This window comes from Oncorhynchus masou, chromosome 10 (assembly GCF_036934945.1).
Source record: "Oncorhynchus masou masou isolate Uvic2021 chromosome 10, UVic_Omas_1.1, whole genome shotgun sequence".
In the NCBI taxonomy this organism is placed as follows: Eukaryota; Metazoa; Chordata; class Actinopteri; order Salmoniformes; family Salmonidae; genus Oncorhynchus; species Oncorhynchus masou.
Genome location: NC_088221.1, coordinates 6,064,656 through 6,090,612, shown reverse-complemented (window position 1 = coordinate 6,090,612; position 25,957 = coordinate 6,064,656). Strand labels below are relative to the sequence as shown.

At 41.4% G+C, this 25,957-nt stretch overlaps 1 protein-coding gene across 3 annotated transcripts in view; it reads left to right on the top strand.

Moving 5' to 3' along the window:
* The window catches only part of LOC135547079 (collagen alpha-1(XVIII) chain-like), a 182,611-nt gene that overhangs the window by 132,961 nt on the left and 23,693 nt on the right, over window positions 1-25,957 (top strand). For all 3 annotated transcript variants that reach the window (XM_064975733.1, XM_064975732.1, XM_064975730.1), the window contains 16 exons: window positions 959-985; window positions 1,853-2,059; window positions 2,787-2,813; window positions 3,442-3,504; window positions 4,056-4,139; window positions 4,392-4,442; window positions 5,096-5,224; window positions 5,517-5,579; window positions 7,727-7,771; window positions 12,245-12,376; window positions 17,020-17,091; window positions 17,207-17,233; window positions 17,403-17,501; window positions 18,122-18,148; window positions 18,431-18,520; window positions 19,171-19,203. In XM_064975733.1, coding sequence (XP_064831805.1) covers window positions 959-985; window positions 1,853-2,059; window positions 2,787-2,813; window positions 3,442-3,504; window positions 4,056-4,139; window positions 4,392-4,442; window positions 5,096-5,224; window positions 5,517-5,579; window positions 7,727-7,771; window positions 12,245-12,376; window positions 17,020-17,091; window positions 17,207-17,233; window positions 17,403-17,501; window positions 18,122-18,148; window positions 18,431-18,520; window positions 19,171-19,203 — 1,176 coding nt within the window. The remainder of the gene's footprint in view (window positions 1-958; window positions 986-1,852; window positions 2,060-2,786; window positions 2,814-3,441; window positions 3,505-4,055; window positions 4,140-4,391; window positions 4,443-5,095; window positions 5,225-5,516; window positions 5,580-7,726; window positions 7,772-12,244; window positions 12,377-17,019; window positions 17,092-17,206; window positions 17,234-17,402; window positions 17,502-18,121; window positions 18,149-18,430; window positions 18,521-19,170; window positions 19,204-25,957) is intronic.

Genomic DNA, 25,957 nt, shown 5'->3' with positions numbered 1-25,957 from the left:
GAAAAAACATGTGTGTTCAAAATGTCTATTCATTTTCTATTTATTTTCTATTGAAGTCTATTTTTACAACACCTTTCATACACCAAAGCAGCTCAAGAAGCTTCATATGCTCTAGGTGCATTAGAACCTGAGTTCAATATCCATATAGTGAAGTGAATACAGGATAAACGCTGAGTGTAACAAAAAAGATTTCGATGACATAGGCTGACCAGGTGAATCCAGGTGAAAGCTCTGTTCCGTTATTGATGTCACTTGTTATATCCACTTCAATTAGTGTAGAGGAATAGGAGGAGACCGGTTAGGGATCTGATCCTTTTTTTCAATTTTCACCCAAAATTACATATCTAACTGCCTGTAGCTCAGGAACTGAAACAAGGATATGCATATTTCTTGATACCATTTGAAAGGAAACACTTAAGTTTCTGGAAATGTTGAATTAATGTAGGAGAATATAACACATCAGATCTGGTAAAAGATAATTCAAAGAAAAAAAATGTTTTTATTTTATTTATTTTTACCATCTTTGAAATGCAAGAGAAAGGCCATAATGTATTATTCCAACACAAGCACAATGTAGATTTTGCCCAATAGATGGCAGCAGTGTATGTTAAAGCAAGCATTGGAGTCAACATGGGACAGCATCCTTGTGGAACACTTTCGACACCTTGTGGAGTCCATTCCTCATGAATTGGGGCTTTTCTACGGGCAAGAAAACAATACTAGGATGGTGTTCCTAATGTTTGTTATATTCAGTGTATGTGTTATTTCTTAACCACTTAGTCTCAATGCTCAATGTCACAACACTTGCTAGTTGTGGCATGATGCTTTTTGAAAGAACTCATATAGGGACCAGGTGAAGCCTGCACCCATACCTCTTATTGCTTTCAAACACACCAAAATTGTTTGGTCATATACATATGTAGATACTAAAATGTTCTTTTGTGTTTTTTTCCTGCAGGGAGTGCCTGGAGAAAAGGGAATGAAGGTATGTTCAAATTATCTATTATTATCACCTTGTTGTGGTCCCAAATACCGTTGAATGCTCCCTCAGGTTTATTATTTATTGTCTGGTCGAAGACCTTAAGGTTGAAACGTTGCACAATAAAACTGCACGGGCATTCAACAGAAAGCAGGTGTTGGGCTTTTTAAAATTATATATCTTTGGGCTCCCGAATGGCGCAGCGGTCTCAGGCACTACATCTCAGTGCTAGAGTCTTCACTACAGACACCCTGGTTCTAATCCAGGCTGTATCACAACCGGCCGTGATTGGGGCTTACCATGGGGCGGTGCACAATTAGTTTGGCCCGTGTAGGCCGTCATTGTAAATAAGAATTTGCTCTTAACTGACTTGCCTAGTAAAATAAAGGTTAAATAAAATTAAAGCATTTCTGACTTTACTTTTTGTACCATGCACCTGCAAGTTACTGGATGTGTGTGTACACTACTTCTTAACCTGTTGTCCTAATAACCACATAATAATGAATGGCACTCCAATTGTCGTGTTCATGTGCTGGTCTTTTGTATTTTATTATTGGTCTCCTCCATACCTTTTGATATAACCTCATTATGATCAGTCAATGCATTTTGAACCTCCTGAACTGCAACAAATTATGACAACTCCCACCATTATCATCTTCTTTATTATCTTTATTTAAAGTCACATTTACATCTAGTATGTGTAGCATGATGTACTAATTACTCTACCCATATTGTTATGAACAACACAACCCGTTTTATTTTTAAAGGTTGTTCCTGAAGCTAACATAATGCTTTCCCGTCTCCATACCAAGAGGGTATTCTTTGGAAACAATAAAGATGTATAACTTTTTGAATGTCCTATTGTCTCCATAGGGAAAAGCAGGCTTCGGATACCCTGGGTCGAAGGGCGACCCCGGCCCCGCTGGTCCCCCCGGACCGCCAGGCTCCCCGGGGCCCGCGGCTGAGGTGGTATCACGTGGCGACAGCTCCGTGATTGGGACGGTTGCGGGTCCCAGAGGACCAGCTGGAACTCCGGGACCTGCAGGCCCTGAGGGGCCCGCAGGAGCTGATGGAGAGCCTGTGAGTTGCCTGCCCTGACCTTCCACCTCAATACCAGCAGAGGGCAATCAATAAGAAAGTTATTCAGTCAGCCGTGATCTGATTCTCCATATTTATCCCACTGCACTTGCACACTCCCCGTCATGGATTTAAAAGCATTGGATTGGGGTAAACATTGGCCTAATGGAGTTTCAACCATTGTTAAATCCATTAGAGGGAAAACATCTTACTGTGTCCAACCTAACCTCGAACACTTCGGAAGGTTACAGCTCTCATGGTCACTTCGGGAGAAGTATTGAGAATCGGAACGTGGCCACAGTAGGATGATTTAAGCCTTATGGGTAATCCTATATCTGTGCCTATCGACAACTTCTACCTGGAGTAGTGCTTAGCGTTTATGGCCAAGTGCAACTAACAGGTATAACTTAATTATTTAGTGACATCTTAGACCAGGATATATTTTTTCTTTTCTTGATAATAAATAACCATACTTTATTAGACAAGTTGTAATTAATGGATTGCATAAATTGGAAAATATAAAGTAATGTGTGTACTACCATGAGTTTTCCATTCATATAACCTGTACGACCTGTGCGGGTAATCTAAGTGCGTATTGATGGTTTAACACCTGGAGATAAAATGGTGGTCAACAGTGGTTGCAATTAACCTGTAGTTTTAAATAATTTCCTTTTTGATCAGTGTCGTAGACCATACTTTTAATGATGTTTTATTTTCCTCCTCTTCACAGGGTGATCCTGGTGAAGATGGTTCTCAAGTAAGTTGCAAAAAAGCGGAATTACATTTTTGCCAGCAGCACAGTTAGTCACTAATGCTCTGGATGACATGAAAACAACCTATCCAGCTCTGCTAGGGTGTTCTCTCATTTGTATCTGGAAGTACAGTAGTTAGCAAGTTAGCCAGTTAGCTTGGGTGCTTGACTGCTGTTATGAGGTCAGAACGCTCTGTTCAACCCTACTCCTCGGCCAGAGCGTCCAGTGTGTGCTCTGAATGCTCCGAAAGCGAAACGCTCTGAATTTACGAACTGACAATGCTCTGAATTTATGAGCGCACTCTGGCACTCCAGATTTGAATTTAGGAACACACCCGAAATCCTAAGATGTCTAGCAAGTTATTTGTTATGCTAACAAGCTAGCAAGAGGTTGCATAGCAACAGCATCAACTTCTGGTAGACAGGCGAAGCACTAGTACGCTCAACTGAAGGGATAACGCTCGTTTACAGTATACTAAAATTTGCAAATAGTATGTAGTATATACTCATTAAATATGTAGTATACAGTATGTTATTATGGGTATTCAAACACAGCTTAGGATTAGCATATTTAAGTGCCAATACTTGTATTTCTCAAGATACTAGTCAGCTCTCTGGTCTGTCTCTTACCCAGGGCCTTGTTGGACCGCCAGGCTTCCCTGGAACCCCAGGAGACTCTGGGCTCAAAGGAGAGAAGGTACTAAATGCTGTCATGGCATGAAGAAGCTGGCATAATGTAGCCTGGTCCCAGATCATTTTGTGCTGTATAACCAACTCTTATGGTTGTTTGGCAAGACACTGAACATAGGAGTTAGCAAGAAAACACAAACAGATCTGGGACCAGGCAGGCATTATGCAGCAGTCATCAGTTGCAGTCTGTTATCTGTGGATTGCCCTCCCCAATGAGTCAAAGACCAGTGTCAGCATGAGCGGGGGATCAATCCAGTTCAGAAAAAGTCAAAGAAGACTTATTGATTGAAATGTTTCAAACACTGCTTCAGATCTTGTGTAAATAAACACATGACCATATTGAGATGTACCCCTTGTTTGTGTCCCAAATTGCACCCTATTCCCTTTATAGTACGCTACTTGGGCTCTAGTCAAAAGTAGTGTGCTATGAAGGGAATAGGCTGCCATTCGGTGCGCACCCCATGGCTAGGTTATTCAATGCAAGTTTATTTGTCCCCTTAGGGCAATTACTAGCTAATTACTAATGCAGTCAATCGTTCATGTGTGTCTGCTCCACAGGGTGACCGTGGTGAGGGCCAGCCGGGCCCCAGTGGACCTCCCGGACCCCCAGGACTCCCAGCGCCATCCAGTCACGACCGGCCGGTGAGTCCACATTGACCTCAGTCATTTGAGCCAAAATTCTAGTTATGTATTTTCTACAACCACTTGCAGCTAGCAAAGGACACTGAAACCAACACAACAGGGTTGTTGATACCAAAAATTGTCAGTTGAGATCAACAAATCATATTTTAGCTAAATTATTTCAGATGGGAAGAAGGGGCAAGAGAGCTGCTGTAGTTGTGGAGCACATGACTTCTATGACGTCTGTGAGCTATTTCACCTTCTTTGTTTCAGACCTTTATGGACATGGAAGGCTCTGGGTTCCCTGACTTGGAGGCTCTTCGGGTAGGTCCACTTTTCTTATATTGGCTCCACTCTATAAGCAAAAGGGCCATAGATTGCCTTGTCATCCAACACTGGTTCAGGTGCAGTTGTTAGGAGTGTAGGGTCAATTTGCCCCTAGATGCTGGTCTTTGGCATTTTTTTTGCATTTTCCCAACTAATGGTTAAGATTAGGATTGGAGGAAGGAAAGCTGATCCTAGATCTGCACCTAGGGGAAACTTCATCCCAGAGCGTTGTTAGGGCTCCACTACACCTGTATAAACAACCCAAACTCAGTACATATTGTTTTATGTATTCGCCTGACAAAACATCCAACTCAAGGAGCGCACAGCGTCCTACCTCAAATTGGATCCCGTCTTGAGCTGTGAAATGCATTTGAAGGAATTTGGAAAGGCCTTGATTTACTTAGCCGATGTCAAGCTGAAACTATTACAAACTAGGGTTCATGGATTTCCATCAGCAGTTTACTCTGACAAAAATGTATTCATTTAATTTATTTTTATTTGACTAAATTGACTGAGAATTGTACATTATTTTTGCAGCAACAAACTAGGAGAACAGTTGCAGGAGGAGGAGAGGAGTTGAATGTGCAAAAATGAAATATGCAATAGTCATGATTCGTGATGTATTCTCTGTGTATTTTCTGGGGTGTTAGGGACTGCCTGGTTTGCCTGGCCCTCCTGGACTCCCCGGGGCCCCAGGTCCTGCCGTTGTTGGTACAGGGCTCTCTAGCTCGTTTGGCCCCCAAGGTCCCCCAGGACAAGATGGTGCCCCTGGTCAACCGGTAGGTCCTCAGGAGATGGACCCTTCTCTCCGTTTGTTTGCCTTTCATGTAACATACCACAGTGGAACCATAATAGTCATAAGCATTTGATTGTGTTTTTATCCATGATTATTTGGGATGGATGTGCTGTGCTTTATCATCATGTAAGACGGAAGGTGACCTATCTGCAGTGAAAGGACCATATGAGTAATCAATTGATCCACCACACTGCTGATAGTGTGCAAAGTGTAATGATTATGATGATGATTAAGTTAATAAACATAATATTAAGTACTAAACTTGTGCTTTGTAGGGGTTACCCGGCCCACCTGGTACTGATGGTCGCCCAGCAGTTGCAGGGGCCAGGGGAGAGAAGGTGACTGAAAAAACACAAATGATTCTAACGATCAAGTTCTTTCCATCTGTTAGTCATGGCTTCTTTTGTCATTACCAAATTACATCATTGATTGTTTTCTGAAGATAAGTACCTATGGGATTTGAATGGGATCAATTCAAGTTGATCACCTCTACATTCGGAGTTGCAATCTACTGTGGAGATAGCCTGCAGAGTTCTGTAATACTATCCAGGTCTATGCCAAAACAGTTCGAGCTTCTACTTTTAAAAATCCATCTCTCCAGAAAAAGTCCCCCACTGTTAATGCTTGTTATAGACCCCCTCAGCTCCCATCTGTGCCCTGGACACCATATGTGAATTGATTGCCCCCCATCTATCATCAGAGTTCGTACTGTTAGGTGACCTAAACTGGAATATGCTTAACACCCCGGCCATCCTACAATCTAAACTAGATGCCCTCAATCTCACACAAATGATCAATGAACCTATCAGGTACAACCCCAAATCCGTAAACATGGGCACGCTCATAGATATCATCCTGACCAACTTGCCCTCCAAATACACCTCTGCTGTTTTCAACCAGGATCTCAGCGATCACTGCCTCATTGCCTGCGTCCGTAATGGGTCAGCGGTCAAACGACCACCACTCATCACTGTCAAATGCTCCCTAAAACACTTCTGCACGCAGGCCTTTCTAATCGACCTGGCCCAGGTATCCTGGAAGGATATTGACCTCATCCCGTAGTAGAGGATGCCGGGTTGTTCTTTAAAAGTGCTTTCCTCACCATCTTAAATAAGCATGCTCCTTTCAAAAAATGTAGAACTAAGAACAGATATAGCCCTTGGTTCATTCCAGACTTGACTTCCCTTGACCAGCACAAAACATCCTGTGGCGTACTGCACTTGCATCGAATGCTGGGGGTGATTTATTGATCCACCTCTATGCAGATGACACCATTCTGAATACATCTGGCCCTTCTTTGGACACTGTGTTAACAAACCTCCAAACTAGCTTCAATGCCATACAGCACTCCTTCCATGGCCTCACACTTCTCTTAATAAGTAAAATTAAATGCATGCTCTTTAACTGATCGCTGCCCGCACCCCCCTGCCCGATTAGCATCACTACTCTGGACGGTTCTGACTTAGAATATGTGGACAACAACAAATACCTAGATGTCTGGCTAGTCTGTAAACTCTCCTTCCAGACTCATATTAAGCATCTCCAATGCAAAATTTAATCTAGAATCTGCTTCCTATTTTGCAACAAGCCTCCTTCACTCATGCTGCCAAACATACCCTCGTAAAACTGACTATCCTACCTATCCTTGACTTCGGCGATGTCATTTACAAAATAGCCTCCAACTCTACTCAGCAAATTGGATGCAGTCTATCACAGTGCCATCCGTTTTATCACCAAAGCCCCATATACTACCCACCACTGCGACCTGTATTCTTTCGTTGGCTGGTCCTCGCTACATATTCGTCACCAAACCCACTGGCTTCAGGTTATCTATAAGTCTTTACTAGGTAAAGCTCCACCTTATGTCAGCTCACTGGTCACCATAGTAAGACCCACCTGTAGCACACACTCCAGTAGGTATATTTCACTGGTCATCCCCAAAGCCAACACCTTATTTGACCTCCTTTCCTTCCAGTTTTCTGCTGCCAATGACTGGAGCGAATTGCAAAAATCACTGAAGTTGGAGACTCATATCTCCCTCACTAACTTTAAGCATAGGCTGTCAGAGCAGCTTACCGATCGCTGCAGCTGTACACAGCCCATCTGTAAATAGCCCATCCAACCAACCACCTACCTCATCCCATATTTGTTTTTCTGCTCTTTTGCACACCAGTATTTCTACTTGCACATCGTCATCTGCAAATCTATCACATCTATCACTGTTAATTGCTAAATTGTAATTACTTCACCACTATTGGCCTATTTCTTGCCTTACCTCCTTACTTCATTTGCACACACTGGATACAGATTTTTCTATTGTGTTGTTGACTGCGTTTGTTTACCCCATGTGTAAATCTGTGTTGTTGTTTTTATCGCACTGCTTTATCTTGGCCAGGTCGCAGTTGTAAATGAGAACTTGTTCTCAACTGGCCTACCTGGTTAAATAAATGTGAAATGAAAATATTTAAAAATTCCCCCTCTACAGGGTGACCCAGGTGAACTCGGTCTTCCGGGAGCAGTCGGCGCAAAGGTGGGTACCGAGCCTTTTACTTTACCTTGTCAAAGACTCAATTGAAAACACAGAAGTCAGATTTAAAAACATACAGTGTTCTACAAGGGCTCAAGCTTTTGCTCTTTTCCTCTCTTCCTCCAGCAAAGCTCCTCCTCCTACTTTCCTAGCTATCTCTCCAACCTGTTATCTTCTTACTGTATGTCGTCTTGCTCCCCTAGACCTGCTAATATGCAGCAGGTACCAGGTACCCAGCATGGGAGTGTGGACTTTCTGTGTCTCTAAGGCATGGTTGTGTTCATTAAGCACCAAACAGATGGAAACAGGGAGGGGCTTCCTGAACTTTACTTGTAAAAGGTTAATAAAAAAATATGTTGGGTTCCCTAATGAACACGACCCAGGTTTATCTTACTCACACTTCCCTGAAGAGCTACTGGGTGTGCAGGCTTTTGTTCCAAATGCCTGCACACCCAGTATCTCTCCAAGACCAGAGTTGGTGACCCTTGATTTTGTGCTGTACTAAATGTAGTTTTAAAACCATGTTAAGAATGTGGAATGCCTAAAATGAATCAATTTAGCGTGTGTGTATGAACTGTAGTGCTGACCCAATTTAGTTGACTGGTCGATTGTTTGGTCAAAAGGCTGTTGGTTGACTGAGATTTCTTTAGTCGAGCAGTAGCAAAAAAATAATTATTTTCATTGTGTACATGACACCTGTCTGATTCGTGCCTGTCCATCACTCTGACACTCTGACATTGCATTAGGAGACGAGAAAAAAGCCCTTGCCTTAAGAAAGTTAAAGGAGAGAGGAAACCCCAATTTATTTAAGTCTATAATCAACAGCCTAACCGTTAAATGTGTCTGGCTTTATAAATCATCCATACAGTGTATTCAGAAAGTATTCAGATCACTTCCCTTTTTCCACATTTTGTTACGTTACAGCCTTATTCTAAAATGAATGAAAACATTATTTCCACCTCATCAATCTACCCCACAATACCTGATAATGACAAAGCAAAAACAGGTTTAAATTTTTGCACATTTATAAAAATAGGAAAAACATACCTTATTTAATAAGTATGCAGTCCCTGTGCTATGAGGCTCGAAATTGAGCTCAGCTGCATCCTGTTTCCATTGATCATCTTTGAGACGTTTCTACATCTTGATTGGAGTCCACCTGTGGTAAATCCAATTGAGTGGACTTGATTTGGTGATTCTTGATTCTATATAAGGTTCCACAGTTGACAGTGCATGTCAGATTAAAACCCAACCCATGAGGTCGAAGGAATTGTCCGCAGAGCTCCGAGACAGGGTTGTGTTGAGGCACAGATCTGAGGAAGGGTGCCAAAAAATGTTTGCAGCATTGAAGGTCCACAAGAACACAGTTGCCTCCATCATCCTTAAATGGAAGAAGTTTGGAACCACCAAGACTTCCTATAGCTGGCCAAACTGAACAATTGGGGGAGAAGGGCTTGGGTCAAGGAGGTGAACAAGAACCTGATGTTCACTCTGACAGACCTCCACAGTTCCTCTGTTGAGACAGGAGAAACCTCCAGAAGCCCAACCATCTCTGTAGCACTCGACCAATCAGGCCTTTATGGTAGAGTAGCCAGATGGAAGCCACTCCTCAGTACAGAATATTTACTCAGTACTTTTTTGAAGCACCATTGGCAGCGATTACAGCCTAGAGTATTCTTGGATATGATGCTACAAGCTTGGCACACCTGTATTTGGGGAGTTTCTCCAATTCTCTGCAGATCCTGTTAAACTCTGTCAGGTTGGATGGGGCTCGTCGCTGCACAGCTATTTTCAGGTCTCTCGAGATGTTCGATCAAGTTTAGTTACGGGTTCTGGCTGGGCCACTCAAGGACATTCAGATACTTGTCCCGAAGCCACTCCTGCGTTGTATTGGCTGTGTGCTTACGGTCGTTGTCCTGTTGGAAGGTGAACCTTCGCCCCAGTCTGAGGTCCTGAGCGCTCTGGAGCAGGTTTTCATCAAAGATATCTGTACTTTTCTCTGTTCATCTTTCCCTCAATCCGACTACTCTCCCAGTCCCTGCCCTCCCACAGCATGATGCTGCCAACACCACGCTTCACCATAGGGATGGTGCCAGGTTTTCTCCAGACTTGACGCTTGTCATTCAGGCCAAAGAGTTCAATCTTGGTTTCTTCAAACCAGATAATCTTGTTTCTCATGGTCTTAGAGTTCTTTAAGTGCCTTTTGGCAAACTCCAAGTGGGCTGTCATGTGCCTTTTTACTGAGGAGTGGCTTCCGTCTGGCCACTCTGCCATAAAGGCCTGATTGGTGGAGGGCTGCAGTGATGGTTGTTCTTCTGGAAGGTTCTCCCCTCTCCACAGAGGAACTCTGGACAGAGCCCCAGAACCATCTGGCTGAGGGGAATTTTCTCTAGGTTAATCTCTTTGTAGGTGAGGGCTTTGTGGTGGAATGTGTGGGCATCGCAACCTTTTAGTATTTTGATAAGGCCCTACTCCCCCAATTGCTCAGTTTGGCCGTGCGGCCAGCTCTAGGATGAGTCTTGTGGTTCCAAACTTCTTCCATTTAAGAATGTTCTCCCGAGTGGTCTAAGACACTGCGTCTCAGTGCAAGAGGCGACAGCAGTACCTGGTTCAAATCCAGGGTGCATCACATCCGGTCATGATTGGGAGTCCCATAGGGTGGCACACAATTGGCCCGGCGTCGTCTGGTTTTGGCCGGGGTAGGCCGTTATTGTAAGTAAGAATTTGTCTTAACTGACTTGCCTAGTTAAATAAAGGTTAACACCAACAACAACAACAACAAAAATATATAATATATATATAATATGACGGAGCCCACTGTGTTCTTGGGGATCTTCAATGGTGAAGACATTTTTTGGCACCCTTCCCCAGATCTGTTTTGGCTGTTTTTAATCTTTGCTATGATAAAGGATTTACTTTTTTTAACAGCTTCTCTGTTATTATTTACACTTTATTTTGTGTTATTTACACTGTTCAAGTTGTCCAAAAAAGTATATTTATAGTCATATTAACACTCCTTTTTCCTTCTTGTTCTTCTTCTTATAATTATTATTATTTAACCACCATCGTGCCGTAGGCCTAGGACCGCATCCAGTTTATTTCTAAATACCGTAACTTATTTAGGCCTATATTTCAGTATTTATATAGGCTACTGTATCAATCAATCATTCATTTGTTCATGTCATCACACAGCGTACGAGTCATTCATGATTTGAAATGCAATCAAGCATTTTAGTTTTAAAATAAAATAACAAAGCAACCTTGAATAGGCTAATTAGCGTAAACGATAAATAAACCGTTACATGACAGCAATTGTATTCACAAATACATGCAACTGTTTTTAGTCTGCTGAAATAAAGACTTTCCCCCAAAAAAGGCATTACAACAGGCTCTCTGGTATGCATATCATTTATTTTGCGTTGTTTACATTGTTCCAAATGGTCAGAAGAATTATATTGCAATCGAACAGCACCTGTTTTTCAATTTTTCTGACACATGCGTTATGATGTTCGAAGTATATAACCAATTTATTGATGTGACTATGATATACTATAGGTCAGGGCCTATTGGTCACGTACATGCGATGCATACATGTGTCACTAAAGAGAGCAAGGATTTCGGGTGATTTCAGTAACAGAACTTTCAGTCAAAAATCGCTGTAATTATATTGCAGCTTCAGCAACATGGACAGCGCAATAAACACTGTCGATGTTCTGCTCTGGTCGCCTGAGCAGGGAGGAAAGACAACGAGTGCTAGTCACACAGTCACTCGCTGTAAAAAAAAATAAAATACACAGCACAGCAAGTCTGAGCCCAGCCCGGCATAAATCAATTGTAGTCTGACTCGCTGTAGTGTGTTTGTGTCTTCATTATTTAATCAAACAGTTATCTTAAAGCGTCAGACAAACTCAGTGCATATACTTGTCTATATATAGTGTCTATATAATGAAAAATACACATTTTACATTTTTGACCAATCGATTGGTTGAAAGAACAGACAACTTTTTCCGACTAAGGTTTTGTTGTCTGGGACAGTCCTAATGATCTCTAAGTCATGTTTCAGGCTAGGGGACTATTTCAACTGTCCTATGACTGTATCTGCAGTTGGTCAGTTTCTCCTAATGTTGCTTAGATTGCCCTACAATGTGATTAATACCTGTGTGAAGTGTGTCCTACTAGTACACTATTAGAAAAGAAGGTGCTATCTAAAACCTAAAAGGGTTGTTTGGCTGTCCCCATAAGAGAACCCTTTGAATAAATATGTATTTATTTCCACAGAGGGTTCTACATGGAACTCAAAAGGTTTCTACCGTGAACCAAAAAGGGATCTACCGGGAACTAAAAATAGTTATCTATGGGGACAGCCGAAGAACCCTTTTTGAACCTTTTTTTAAAAAGAGTGTAGTGTGTGGATTGGATGGCTCATCAATATGATAATGACTGTTTTTTAATCTTGACCTTCATCCTATTCCACAGGGCGCACAGGGATTGACTGGTGTCCCTGGTCAGCCAGGACTGGGCGGATTGGCTGGCCTTCCTGGACCAATGGGACCAGTGGGACAACCCGGGCCACCAGGACCCCCCGGACCAAGCTATCACACTGGCTTTGTGAGTCCCCATGAGAGATGGGTTTCCTTATCTCAATGGTCTTTACGATGCATGATTACTAATGCCCAATGTTAAAACTGAGTGTTTCTTAGTATCACAAGGATCTCACTAGCTTATCAAACAAGCTGTAAACATTACCCAGTCTTAAACTATTGCTGCATCAACATTCATTTACCTTTTACTTATCAGTTTTAGTTCAACAATAGTTTTTGGTAGTGATGCACCGATATGACATTTTTGGCCGGTACCGATTACTAATATTTTTCTTGCCAAAACAAACAATGCTGATAACCGATATTCAAAATTTTAGCTGCCTTTTAAGCATTCTAGTACAGTTAAATAGTTAACACACACACACATGGATGCAGCAGTCTAAGGCACTGTATCTCAGTGTAAGAGGCATCACTACAGTCCCTGTAGTGATAGAATTATTTGTGTGCTCTAGGGCAACAGTGTCTAGATAGAATTTGTATTTGTTGTCCTGGCAAATTTACTTGTTTTGGCAGATCATTTTTTGGGCTTACTGAGATTCACTATCAGAGCCCAAGTCTGACAGAATCTGTGCAGAAGACGTAGGTGCCACTGTAGACCCACAATGGTTGGGACAGCACCAGATCATCAACAAACAGTAGACATTTGATTTCCGAGTCCAGTTGGGTGAGGCTTGATGCTGCAGACTGATCTAGTGCCCTCGACAATTCATTGATATACATGTTGACAATGGTGGGGCTCAAGCTGCGTCCCTGTCTCACCCCGCGGCCCTAAGGAAATAAATGTGTTTTTTGCCAATATTAACCGCACACTTGTTGTTTGTGGACATTCATTTTATAATGTCATATGTTTTTCTTCCAACACAGATTTCCATCCATTTGTATAGCAAACCTTCATGCCAAATTGAGTAAAAAGCTTCTTTAAAATCAACAAACCATGAGATGATGATTTTGTTTTGGTTTGTTTGTCAATTGGTGCACAGGGTGTATACGTGGTCTGTATTTTGGTAAGAAGGACACTGAGGACATTTTGGAGTCTGCTGTTGATACTGCAGACAGTTTTTTTGAGATTACTGTTGACACAGATTCCACAATAATTATTGGGGTCAAATTTGTCTCCACCTTTGTGGATTGGAGTGACCAGATCTTGGTTCCAAATATTGGGGAAGATCCTAGAGTTGAGGATAATTTTGTGAAGGTTTGTTTTTGTTTTTGGTTCTTTGTTATATGGCCAAAAAAGTTGGAGAAGTGGTTTATCCATACATCTACATTTTTGGATAGGTCGCTCGTTTGTTTAGTGTGTTCCAAATTTCCCAGAATGGATTTGATTCTATGGATTCTTCAATCACATTGAGCTGTTTTCTGACATGCTGATCCTTAATTTTTCTTAGTGTGTTTTTGGAATGTTTTAGTTTTTCCTCATAGTGAAGGCGTAAACTAAGATTTTCTGGGTCTGTGTTTTTGGTTGGATAGGTTTCTACATTTCTTTCTAAGGTTTTTGCATTCTTCATCAAACCATGTCTCATTCTTAGATTTTATGCTTGAATAAAATGTTTATATGTTAGCTGATAGTCATATATATTGTTCATGATTCCTCAAAGTGAGTAAAGAAGTTGTTTCATTTGTCTGGGACCAAGACGTTGATATCCGCGACGGGCTGTTTTTCTTTTTGTTATCCGTTTTTGACTGTAGACCCTGCCACGTACATCTCGTGTTTGAGCCGTTGAATTGCGACTCTACTTTGTCTCTATACTGACGCTTTGCTTGTTTGATTGCTTTGCGGAGGGAATAGCTACACTGGTTGTATTCGGCCATGTTTCCAGTCGCCTTGCCAAAATTAAAAGTGGTGGTTCGCGCTTTCAATGCTGCCATTAATTCAAGGTTTCTGGTTAGGGACGGTTTTAATAGTCACAGGGGGTACAACATCACTGATGCTCTTGCTAATTAACTCGCTCACCTATTCACTTGTATACATCAATGTTGTTGTCTGAGGCTACCTGGAACATATCCCATTCCACATGATAGAAGCAATCTTCAGACCAGCATTGGATAGACCTCATGGGCGTTTCCTGTTTTAGTTTCTGTCTATAGGCTGGGAGCAAAAAAATAGAGTTGTGACAGATTTTCTGAAGGGAGGGCAGGGGAGGGCTTTGTATGCATCGCGGAAGTTAGAGAAGCAATGGTCCAGAAGGCTACCAGCTCGTGTCGCTCATTTGATATGCTGATATAATTTAGGAAACCTATGTTCTCAGATGATCTTTGTTAAAATTCCCAGCTACAATAAATGCAGCCACAGGATTTATGGTTTCCAGTTTACATAGTGTCCAGTGAAGTTCTTTCAGGGTCGTCAAGGTATCTGCTTTAGGGGTGATATACACGGCTGTGACTAATAGAAGAGAATTCTCTTGGTAGTTAATGTGGTCGGCATTTGATTGTAAGGGATTCTAGGTCAGGTGAACAAAAGGACTTGAGTTCCTCTATGTTGTTATGATTAAACCATGAGTCGTTAATCATAAGGCATACACCCCCACCCTTCTTACCAGAGATATTTTTTTATTCTGTCGTACAATGCGTGAAGGAACTGGGTGGCTGTACCGACTCTGACAACATATCCCGAGTGAGCCGTGTTTCCGTGAAACAGAGAATGTTTCAATCTCACTCGTGCCATAATTTCGTTCACCTTGTTGTCTAGAGATTGGACATTGGTGAGTAATATGTTCGGAAGCGGTGGATGGTGTGCTCGCCTTCTAAGTCAGACCAGTAGGCTGCTCCACTTCCAAATATATGTACGATAAGTTGACTCTCTTTGTCTCTCTTTATCGTTCCCCACCCCCTTTCCATTGTGTAACAAGCCATCATATTATGTCAGTCCACGAGGTGTCTTTTATCTCATGTAAGTGTCTATGGGTATTCTGTGTTATTATTGAGTTAGTTAGTAAATAAATAATTTAGCCTATTTGTGTATTGCTGATTCATCAATGAGGTTAGGGTTCTTGCAGATATCAAGGAGTATGTGATGTTCAAAAGAGACTGATATGAGGTAATAATAATTAATAATTGACTGTTATTGTTGTACAAGATCCCTATATATCTTTAGAGTTTAAGTTGGGAGAAAGTAACTCGTTAAACAACTTTTCCCGTGGTGCCCCAAATTGCTAATGAGTTAATTGTTACATGATTAATTTAATCGAATAACAATTAAACATTGTTAGTTGATAAAATAAATGACAGTTATCAGATTAATGATTGTCACGACACATCAAACCGTAAACTTAATGCATAATCTATATATGGAAAAATACATGCTTAAAAATGTTGGCAAAATAACAAGACAACTTTTGGTAGACCAAGATTTATTTTTGCCGGGGACAGTCCTACTCTCTCATGAGTTGTTCATTGTTGCACCTTAGCTTTCTCACTTCCTTCAGCACTCTCCCCTCCTCCTTCAGCAGGACTGTTTTTCCGTCTCCCTCCTGTTAGAATTTTGTCACCACTGTCCAGAGTGCAGACATTACTCTCCATCTTCTGCTCTCTGGGTCTGGTTGAGGGGGGGGTTGTTGTGCTGGTCTGTTGGGGTCTGTACTGTCTGTAATGTGTTGAATTGCTGTTTGAGCTCTACCAGCTCGATCTCCAGCTGGGTGAATTTATCCCTAATATTAATGCAGGAGCAGTGCTGTGGGTGCTGACTCTCCTATTGGGGTTGCTTATCTGTCTGAGGGGGGGGGGGTGTTGTTATCTGTCTTGTTCGTGATGGGGGGGTCATCACCAGGGGTGAGATTCTCATACTGTGCTCTCTCTTTGATCCTGTAAAAGTCCTGCTAAAAAGGTTTGAGGTTTCCATTCACCATTACCATTCCAGACCTGTACAGGTTGACACAGGCTGTCTCGATATCCTCAATGTGCAGTATTCTGAGTTTCCACCCTGGGTTAATACCCTTTCTCTTGACAGAGGGTTAGTGTGCTCTTATTGTCCTGTGCCATGCCAGGGGCTCGTCTGTGTGGAAGATGAGGTTGCTTCCGTTCCCATTCTTGTAACAGTCAGCAAATTGTGTCTCTGGAGGGGTTTAATCTTTGTACTTTTTACGTGCATGATAATTATTTTATGTGGGGAACTGCACATTGATGGCCTCTGCATAAGGGTGTGAGGCCTCTTCATTTGGGTTGGGATTGTGTTCAGCTGGCATTGTTATATTCAAGGGCATTCACACCTCTCACTTTGCACCTCAATGAAAATGGACATTGCTGCCAGGATATCTGTCCTGTCCTAACTAAGCATTTGAGTCTTCATATAGTAAGGTATCTTATAGTAATATATCTAGAGATTATTGTAACATTTTGCTCTTACTTCTTGGCCTTGGAAGTAGCTCTCAGTTGTAGGTTTGGTGGTATTTTTAGTTTTTTTTCTGTGCTTTTTCTGCTGGTTGTTGTTTTGCTGGGTGGCCCTTGGCAATTTTTGGTAATAATATTTTTGTCCAAATTCAAGGTTGTTTGCTTGAATTTTCTTTTTGGAGTGAAGGTTCTGTTGTAAAGGGCAGTTTCCTGAGTAAGTCCATGTGCAAAAATCCAGGTTTATCACACAAATTTCTGGAAAAAGTTAATGAGCTCATGACCTCTGTCTCTCTGTCTCCTTCCTTCCTATCCTTATGTGTGAAGGATGACATGGAAGGCTCTGGTGTGGGAGTGGCCAATGGGGTTCCTGGAGCCCGAGGGCCAGATGGGCGACAGGTGGGTGTCCTCTGCAGCTGGCATTCAATTTTAGCTACAATATATACTGTATGTTTTGATTCTGCCATTTTAATAGATTCTCTCACTGATTCCACTTTATTTTGTTCACTTTCAGGGTACTACTGGCATCCCTGGCCTACCGGTATGAGCTTTACTTTGGTATAATTTCATATAATTTCATCAAGAAAAAATACAAATCATTAAATAAAAAGTTTAGACACCAATACAATGCAATCCATCTCAATATTCTAACATTAATTCCTTGTGTGATCAGTTTCAATTTAACTTGTGGTTTGTATTTCACTCGTTAGGGAAAGCCTGGTTTCCCTGGTGCTCCTGGTGAGATGGGAAATGAAGGACTACAAGGAAGAGATGGCCGACCAGGGTTGGACGGTTTCCCTGGACCTAATGTATGTCAGAACCTGCTTCCCTCCACCCACCTCACAATATCTACATAAGGTTTCTGAGCCATGTAGTTAGCGTTAGCTAGCTATCTGGGAACACCAATTCAGGTCGGTCCAGGTCAGTCCTGGGCGGCAGGGTAGCCTAGTGGTTAGAGCGTTGGACTAGTAGCCAAAAGGTTGCAAGTTCAAATCCCCGAGCTGACGAGGTACAAATCTGTCATTCTGCCCCTGAACAGGCAGTTAACCCACTGTTCCTAGGCCGTCATTGAAAATAAGAATTTGTTCTTAACTGACTTTCCTAGTAAAATAAAGGTAAAATAAAACAATTTTAAAATACAACCGTGCAGGTTTTTCTCCTCCAGACTGAAGGTCATGATTAGCTGATTACATGTGACTGGTTTGTGGTGCAGCTGGGCTGAAAATGACCGCCTGTCTTGATTTCATCTGCTCTGGTACACAAAGACAACGATTAAAAATCAAAGTGGGGGACAAGGTTGGGGTTCAATCTTCAGCAAGTCAGCTCAGAGAAGGAACTGAAATTGAATTTATGGACATCCTTTTTCTAAATAATGGACTTTTTCTCACAAATGTATGTTTTTCTGTTTGGTTCCCCTTTCATCTTCCAGGGACAAAAGGGGGACAGAGGAGAAAGAGTGAGTTTTTTCACGTTTTCCTAGAATTAAAATGTAATTCAAGGGACATAATAAAAGGACAATTACATGCCTAAAGCAAGACAATTTAATACAGATATTGTGTACCAAAAACTAGCTACCAGGAAATCAATGTGTTTAGCAATTAACCATCAGGCGGATGAGAAAATCTCTGACCCTGTGTCAGTTATTAGGGACAACTTCCACCTAGTCCCATGAAACGTATGGATTCTGTGCCAGCATTTCTTTGTCACTAAAATGTTCTATTCGGTCTGTTTTTTTTAGGGCGAAACTGGTCGCGATGGAAATGGACAGCCTGGACCACCAGGCCCACCCGGCCCACCAGGACAAATAATCTACCAGACCTCCAGCAGCGTAAGGCCTCCTCCCAAAACAACCCCTATAGCCCCTACCCACCTAGACACTAGCCCCTCTAGTCCCTACACCTCTAGAACCTACGCCTCTAGACCCTCACCCCTCTAGACCCTCCCTCTAGAAACTTGTTATGATCTGAAAGGCTTGGATATTATCTGAAAGTCATGGGCTCCCGAGTGGTGCAGCAGTCTAAGGCACTGTATCTCAGTGCAAGAGGCATCACTATAGTACCTGGTTCGAATCCGGGCTGTATCACATCTGGGCATGATTGGAAGTCCCATAGGACGGTTTACTATTGGCCCAGCGTTGTCAGGGTTTGGCCTTAATAAGCCATCATTGTAAATAAGAATTTGTTCTTAGCTGACTTGCCTAGGTTAAATAAAGGCTAAATAAAAAATGTTGAAATAAAAAAAGCAGCGGCAATATGTTACAACGACAAAATTCCTGGCATATCAATTGGCAAGGTTTAGCTTCTAGCATATTGCTTATTTCTATCTGACTATTTTGTATCCACATGAAGTGCCTAGGGGTCTGGAAATAAACATACCCATCCTTCTGCATGATCATCTTTAGCTCTACTGTATCTCCACCTCCAACATGGATGGTTGAGTGTGCATTGATATTAAGCTGTTTAGTTTCTCTCTTTGCAGTATGATGGTGTCGTTGGAGGAGCTGGGCCCCAGGTAGGTGATTTTTTTAACTCTGTTACCATTTATGTGGTTCCAAGTTACTCCAATAGTCTTTAAAGCTTATTTTATAAGACCTGCAGGACACTGCCTTTTGATACGACTAAGTGTTTAATTGATGAACTAGGTCATTTATTTATCCAAACTTGATTGCTCAGTTGCAGTAATTATTAGGGCTGTCAAACGATTTAAATATCTAAATCGATTAATCGCATGATTTTCTGTAGTACATTTGAGAATTTGCTCAAATTTGGTGCTAAAGAAAGTTTTTTTCCATTGGAAAAAGCAGTGCATTGAGTTACAGGCATACTATCCTTTGATTGTAAGAGACGGGAACACAAAATAATCTGTATCAGAAACAAATTACTCCCAATGTTTAAGTAGGCCAATCAATGTTCACAAACACATACTGTTAAAGCTTCAGGCATTCTAAATGAGTGTTCTCCCAATTTCTGAATGAATGGTTGACTACAGGAAAACAATTATTTGCTCTAAGGATACAAAGAACATTCGAACCTGTCTAACAATGTTATGAATTCCACAGAAAACAATAACAACAGGTCCCCCAGGTCTGAGTTCCTGCAATACAGCTATTAGATCTAGTCTAGGCTACTTCAACATGAACTAGTCCCAAGCTACTACTACTAGAATTGGAATAATTTGCTTAAAACCTTTGACATGAGAACTACAACAAAAACAGTAGCTAAATGGAATGGATGTCCTGTTCTGATTTACAATCATTGTGGGAAGTTCTAGTTATATCAATAGACATTCAGCCATGGCATTATAAACATTAGTTTGGTTAGATTGCATTAGAATAAATATCTAGCTACTTCTGTACAAATATGTTTTTGCTGTTATCTAAACAAACGCCTGAGAATGTGTTTATGGTTTAACTTTCTGTACGTTTTCCTTGAAAATTGTTGCTCAAAGCTGTGCGCGTATTCTATGTTTAAGAGACAGTAAGCACTACATAACAGCAGCTGCCACCGACTGCAGTGTCCATGTGTCCATTTTCTTTTTACAGCAGAACATTTTATATGCATTATTACCGTGTAAAGAACATTATCCTTGGTAATGTTATTAACATGTTAACTTTGACAGCCCTAGTCATTATGCTTGATGTAATTTCATCGATGTTTGAAATCCAACCAGAGACTCAATCAAAAGCCACAATTAAAAGGAGCCAATGACTATAAACTTGAAACTAGTGGTGGGCACCAATATTGATAATTCGATTTGATATTGATATGATCGAGGCATATGTTGATATCACTTTATCCTTGCTGGTACCCTACACTATTATGTAAAAGAGTATACATGTGCCAGACACAAAATCCTCTCGCAGGCTCTCAACTAAGAAGCATACTTAACAGGCTAATGATGGGCCATCAACGCGCGTTACATTGTATTCAAACTGGTTGGGTAGGTTCTCAGATCATTCACACTTTCCCTAATAAGCTGGAAGTTTTCTAGACACTAAAGCGGTGAAATTGAAGTGTACACAGTTTCAATGTTATTTATTCAAGCCAATATATCGGTTTCTGGAAAAAAGCAGCTGATATTGATATAGATGTTCCATATCGGTGCACATCACTACTTAAAACCTTGGGTCATAGTCATTCACACCAAATGGAAGAAAACAGACCGAAATACGAAGGGACTACCTGAATGTGTCCAATAAGATAGTAATTTTGTTTTCCGTTGCAAAAGGGACCTTAATGAATACAACCACTGTATATGGTCCTCATTACACTTTGGAAGTGTAGCTTCTATAACAAAGGTTAGGCTACACATCTACGGAGATGGCAGTAACCTTCTGTTTCTATTTGTTGTATGTAATTAATATATAACGCTATCGCTGGCGTAGTGCAGTTTCTCTGAACACCCCGCAGAGGCTGAGGGTGCCCCCCTCCCACGCTTCCTACCATTAGGGTATCAGATCACACTCCTTCAGTGGCCTCCAACTGCTCTTAAATGCTAGTAAAATGCATGTTCTTCTGCTGCCAAATACTGGAACAAATTGCAAAAATCACTGAAGTTGGAGACTCATATCTCCCTCACTAACTTTAAGTGTCAGCTGTCAGGGCAGCTTACCAATCGCTGCAGCTGTACACAGCCCATCTGTAAATAGCCCATCCAAACAACTACCTACCTCATCCCCATATTTGTTTTTGTTTTTCTGCTCTTTTGCACACCAGTATTTCTTCTTGCACATCCTCATCTGCACATCTATCACTCCAGTGTTAATTGCTAAATTGTAATTACTTCGCCACTATTGGCCTATTTATTGCCTGACCTCCTTACTGCATTTGCACACACTGGATACAGATCTTTCTATTGTGTTATTGACTTTACATTTGTTTATCCCATGTGTAACTCTGTGTTGTTTTTGTCGCACTGCTTTGCTTTATCTTGGCCAGGTGGCAGTTGTAAATTAGAACTTGTTCTCAACTGGCCTACCTGGTTAAATAAAGGTGAAATAAAAACATTTTTTTAAATTATGTGGCACTAGTGCTTGTAGTAGCATATAGCTTTGCTTTAATGGATACATGTTTATTTTTTTTGGTCATCATTTTCTCATGTTAAGCCTAATGTTTATGTTTCACGAAGCTATAGACCTCTGCTATTGAGAATGCTGGCTGGTGGCAATACTTAATTAAAGTGGCATGTTCAAACATTGCAGATTGTAAATTGAATTTTTGATGCAACAGTATTAGAGCTCGACCAGCTCTGATTTTTCAACGCCGATACCGATGCCGATTATTGGAGGACCAAAAAAGCCGATACCGAATAATCGGTCGATTTTTTATTTTTTACATTTATTTTTTTATTTTTTTTATTATTGATTTATTTGTAATAATGACAATTACAACAATACTGAATGAACACTTATTTTAACTTAATATAATACATCAATAAAATCAATTTAGCCTCAAGTAAATAATGAAACATGTTCAATTTGGTTTAAGTCAGGCAAAAACTAAGTGTTGGAGAATAAAGTAAAAGTGCAATATGTGCTATGTAAGAAAGCTAACGTTTCAGTTCCTTGCTCAGAACATGAGAACATATGAAAGCTGGTGGTTCCTTTTTGACATGAGTCTTCAATATTCCCAGTTACGAAGTTTTAGGTTGTAGTTATTATAGGAATTATAGGACTATTTCCCTCTATACCATTTGTATTTCATTAACCTTTGGATGTTCATTAACCTTTGGATGTTCTTATAGGCACTTTAGCTCCAACCTGGGCTCGAACTAGGAACACATCGACAATAGCCATTTCACTTCGGTTACACCAGCCTCATCTCGGGAGTTGATAGGCTTGAAGTCATAAACAGCGCAATGCTTGACGCACAACGAAGAGCTGCTGGCAAAACGCACGAAAGTGCTGTTTGAATGAATGTTTACGCGCCTGCTTCTGCCTACCACCGCTGAGTCAAATACTTAGATACTTGTATGCTTGTATGCTCAGTCAGATTATATGCAACGCAGGACATGCTAGATAATATCTAGTAATATCATCAACCATGTGTAGTTAACTAGTGATTATGATTGTTTTTTATAAGATAAGTTTAATGCTAGCCAACAACTTACCTTGGCTTAATGCATTCCCGTAACAGGCAGTCTACTTGTGGAGTGCAATGAGAGAGAGGCAGGTTGTTATTGAGTTGGACGAGTTAACTGTAAGGTTGCAAGATTGGATCCCCCGAGCTGACAAGGTGAAAATCTGCCGTTCTGCCCTGAACGAGGCAGTTAACCCACCGTTCCTAGGCCGTCATTGAAAATAAGAATGTGTTCTTAACTGACTTGCCTAGTTAAATAAAGGTATAAAAAAAGAATGGGCAAATTGGCTCCCAAAAATACAGATTTCCGATTGTTATGAAAACTTGAAATCGGCCCTAGTTAATCGGCCATTCCGATTAGTCGGTCGACCTCTAAGTATACTAATCAGTAACCAATAGATTTGTTTTATTTTATGTACAACTGTCCTGTAGGCCTACAGCCTACTTTAGCCTTCCTCACGTTCTCTCCGAGCTTGAATAGAAAGACTGTGCTGTATAAAACCAGTCTATTAATGTCAAATAGTACAATCAGTCAACCGTCAAAATAATATCTTACTAGGGATTGTTTAATTATGCAGACAATGCAGTCTAGCCTCTTTGCCTATCTTTAGCTAAACAGTGCATTCGGAAAGTATTCAGACTCCTTTCCTTTTTCCACATTTTGTTACAGCCTTATTCGAAAATTGATTAAATGCATGGTTTTGAAATCGAGCTCAAATGCATCCTGTTTCCAATGATCATCCTTGAGATGTTTCTAGATCTTGGAGTCCACCTGTGATAAATTCAATTGACTGCACATGATTTGGAAAGGCACACCTGTCTATATAAGGTCCCACAGTTGACAGTGCATGTCAGAGCAAAAACCAAGCCATGAAGTCTAAGGAGTGCCGAGACAGGATTGTGTTGAGGTTCAGATCTGGGGAAGGGTATCAAAAAATATCAGCAGCATTGAAGGTTCCCCAAGAACACAGTGGCCTCCATTCTTAAATGGAATAAGTTTGGAACCACCAAGACACTTCCTAGAGCTGGCGGCCTGGCCAAACTGAGAAATCGGGGACAATGGCCTTGGTCAGAGAGGGAACCCGATGGTTACTCTGATTGAGAATTCTTCTGTGGAGATGGGAGAACCTTCCACAACGACAACCATCTCTGCAGCACTCCACCAATCAGGCCAGACGGAAGCCACTCCTCAGTAAAAGGCACAAGACAGCCCGCTTGGAGTTTGCAAAAAGGTACCTAAAGGACTCTGATCATGGCAAACAATATTCTCTGGTCTGATAAAACCAATATTGAACTCTTTGGCCTGAATGCCAAGCGTCACATCTGGAGGAAATCTGGCACCATCCCTACGGTGAGGCATGTTTTTCTGTGGCAGGGACGGGGAGTCTTGTCAGGATTGAGGGAAAGATGAACGGAGCAAAGTACAGATAGATCCTTGATGAAAACCTGCTCCGGAGCACTCAGGACCTCAGACTGGGGCGAAGGTTCACCTTCCAACAGGACCATGACCCTAAGCACACAGCCAAGACAACGCAGAACTTGCTTCCATCTCATATTGCATATTTTCAAATAAACAGCAAACCTGGTTTCAAAAAACAGATAAAGCAACACCTCACGGCACAACGCCTCTCCCTTACTTGACCTAGGTAGTTTGTGTGTGTATGTAGGCTACGTGTAAGGGGGTGCGTGCTGGTGGCAGGGAAGTCAGGCGCAGGAGATCGAACTTGGTATAAACGGAGCAGTTTAATAAGTGCTCAAAAACTCCAAAAACCAAAATATACAAAATAATACAAGTGGGTACAAAACCCTTCGCAAACCAAAACATAACTTGCACATTACTTACAAACAAACAATCACCGACAAGGACATGAGGGGGAACAGAGGTTTAAATACACAACATGTAATTGATGGGGTTGTATCCAGGTGTGATACAAGACAAGACAAAAACCAAAGGAAAATGAAAATGAAAAGAGGATCAGCGATGGCTAGAAAGTCGGTGACTTCGACCGCCGAACGTCACCTGAACAAGGAGAGGGACCAACTTCGGTGAAAGTCGTGACACTACGTGTGTCCTTTCAAAAATGTATGTTGTTCTGTCCTAGAGCTGTTCATGTCTAATGATGTTCGGTATTATGCCATTCTGTATTATGTTTTGTGTGGACCCCAGGAAGAGTAGCTGCTGCTTTTGCAACAGCTAATGGGGATCCTAATAAAATACCAAATACCAAAAAAAGTACTGAGTAAAGGGTCTGAATACTTGTGTACATGTGGAAGTTCAGTTTTTATTTTCAATACATTTGCAAAAAAATCTAAACATCTGTTTTTGCTTTGTCATTATGGGGTATTGTGTGTAGATTTAATCTATCTGTCTCATCACTCGTAGGCTTACCAGTGTACAGTACACAGAAGTGGGGCCTCTCTTATGAGTGCCATTCGGTCTGGCAGTCATCAGCTTGGTTTTCTGGTAGAGGAGAAGTAGGGTCGGCCCTTTCAATAGAGCAGGGCTCTCCATCCCTGTTACAGGAGAGCTACCCTCCTGTAGGTTTTTGCTCCAGCACTATTTGGAACTTACCCGATTTTGCTCTCCAGGAACAGGGTTGGGTGGAATCAAGAAGAGGAGGAGCAAGCTTCCACCTGCCATAGTGTTTTGTCAGTCGGGGTGGTAGCTTTGCTGATATGATTATCTTCTGTAATTTAGCACAAGCTTGATCAGATAAAGCATCTTTGTAGCCATGCTGGTTAAGTGTCCCTTGAATTCTAAATAAATCACTGACAGTGTCACCAGCAAAGCACCCCCACACCATCACACCACCTCCTCCATGCTTCACGGTGGGACCACACATGCGGAGATAATCCGTTCACCTACTCTGCGTTTCACAAAGACACGGCGGTTGGAACCAAAAATCTCAAATTTGGACTCATCATATCCAAAGGACAGATTTACACAGGTCTAATGTCCATTGCTCATGTTTCTTGGCCCAAACAAGTCTCTTCTTCTTATTGGTGGCCTTTAATTGTTGTTTCTTTGCAGCAATTCCACCACCGTGAATTCCACCATGGTTTTTGTGACTGCACTTTTCCGCATTGACTGACCTTCATGGCTTAAAGTAATGATGCTCTTTTGTTCTCTTTGCTTATTTGAGCTTTTCTTTCCATAATATGGACTTGGTCTTTTACCAAATAGGGCT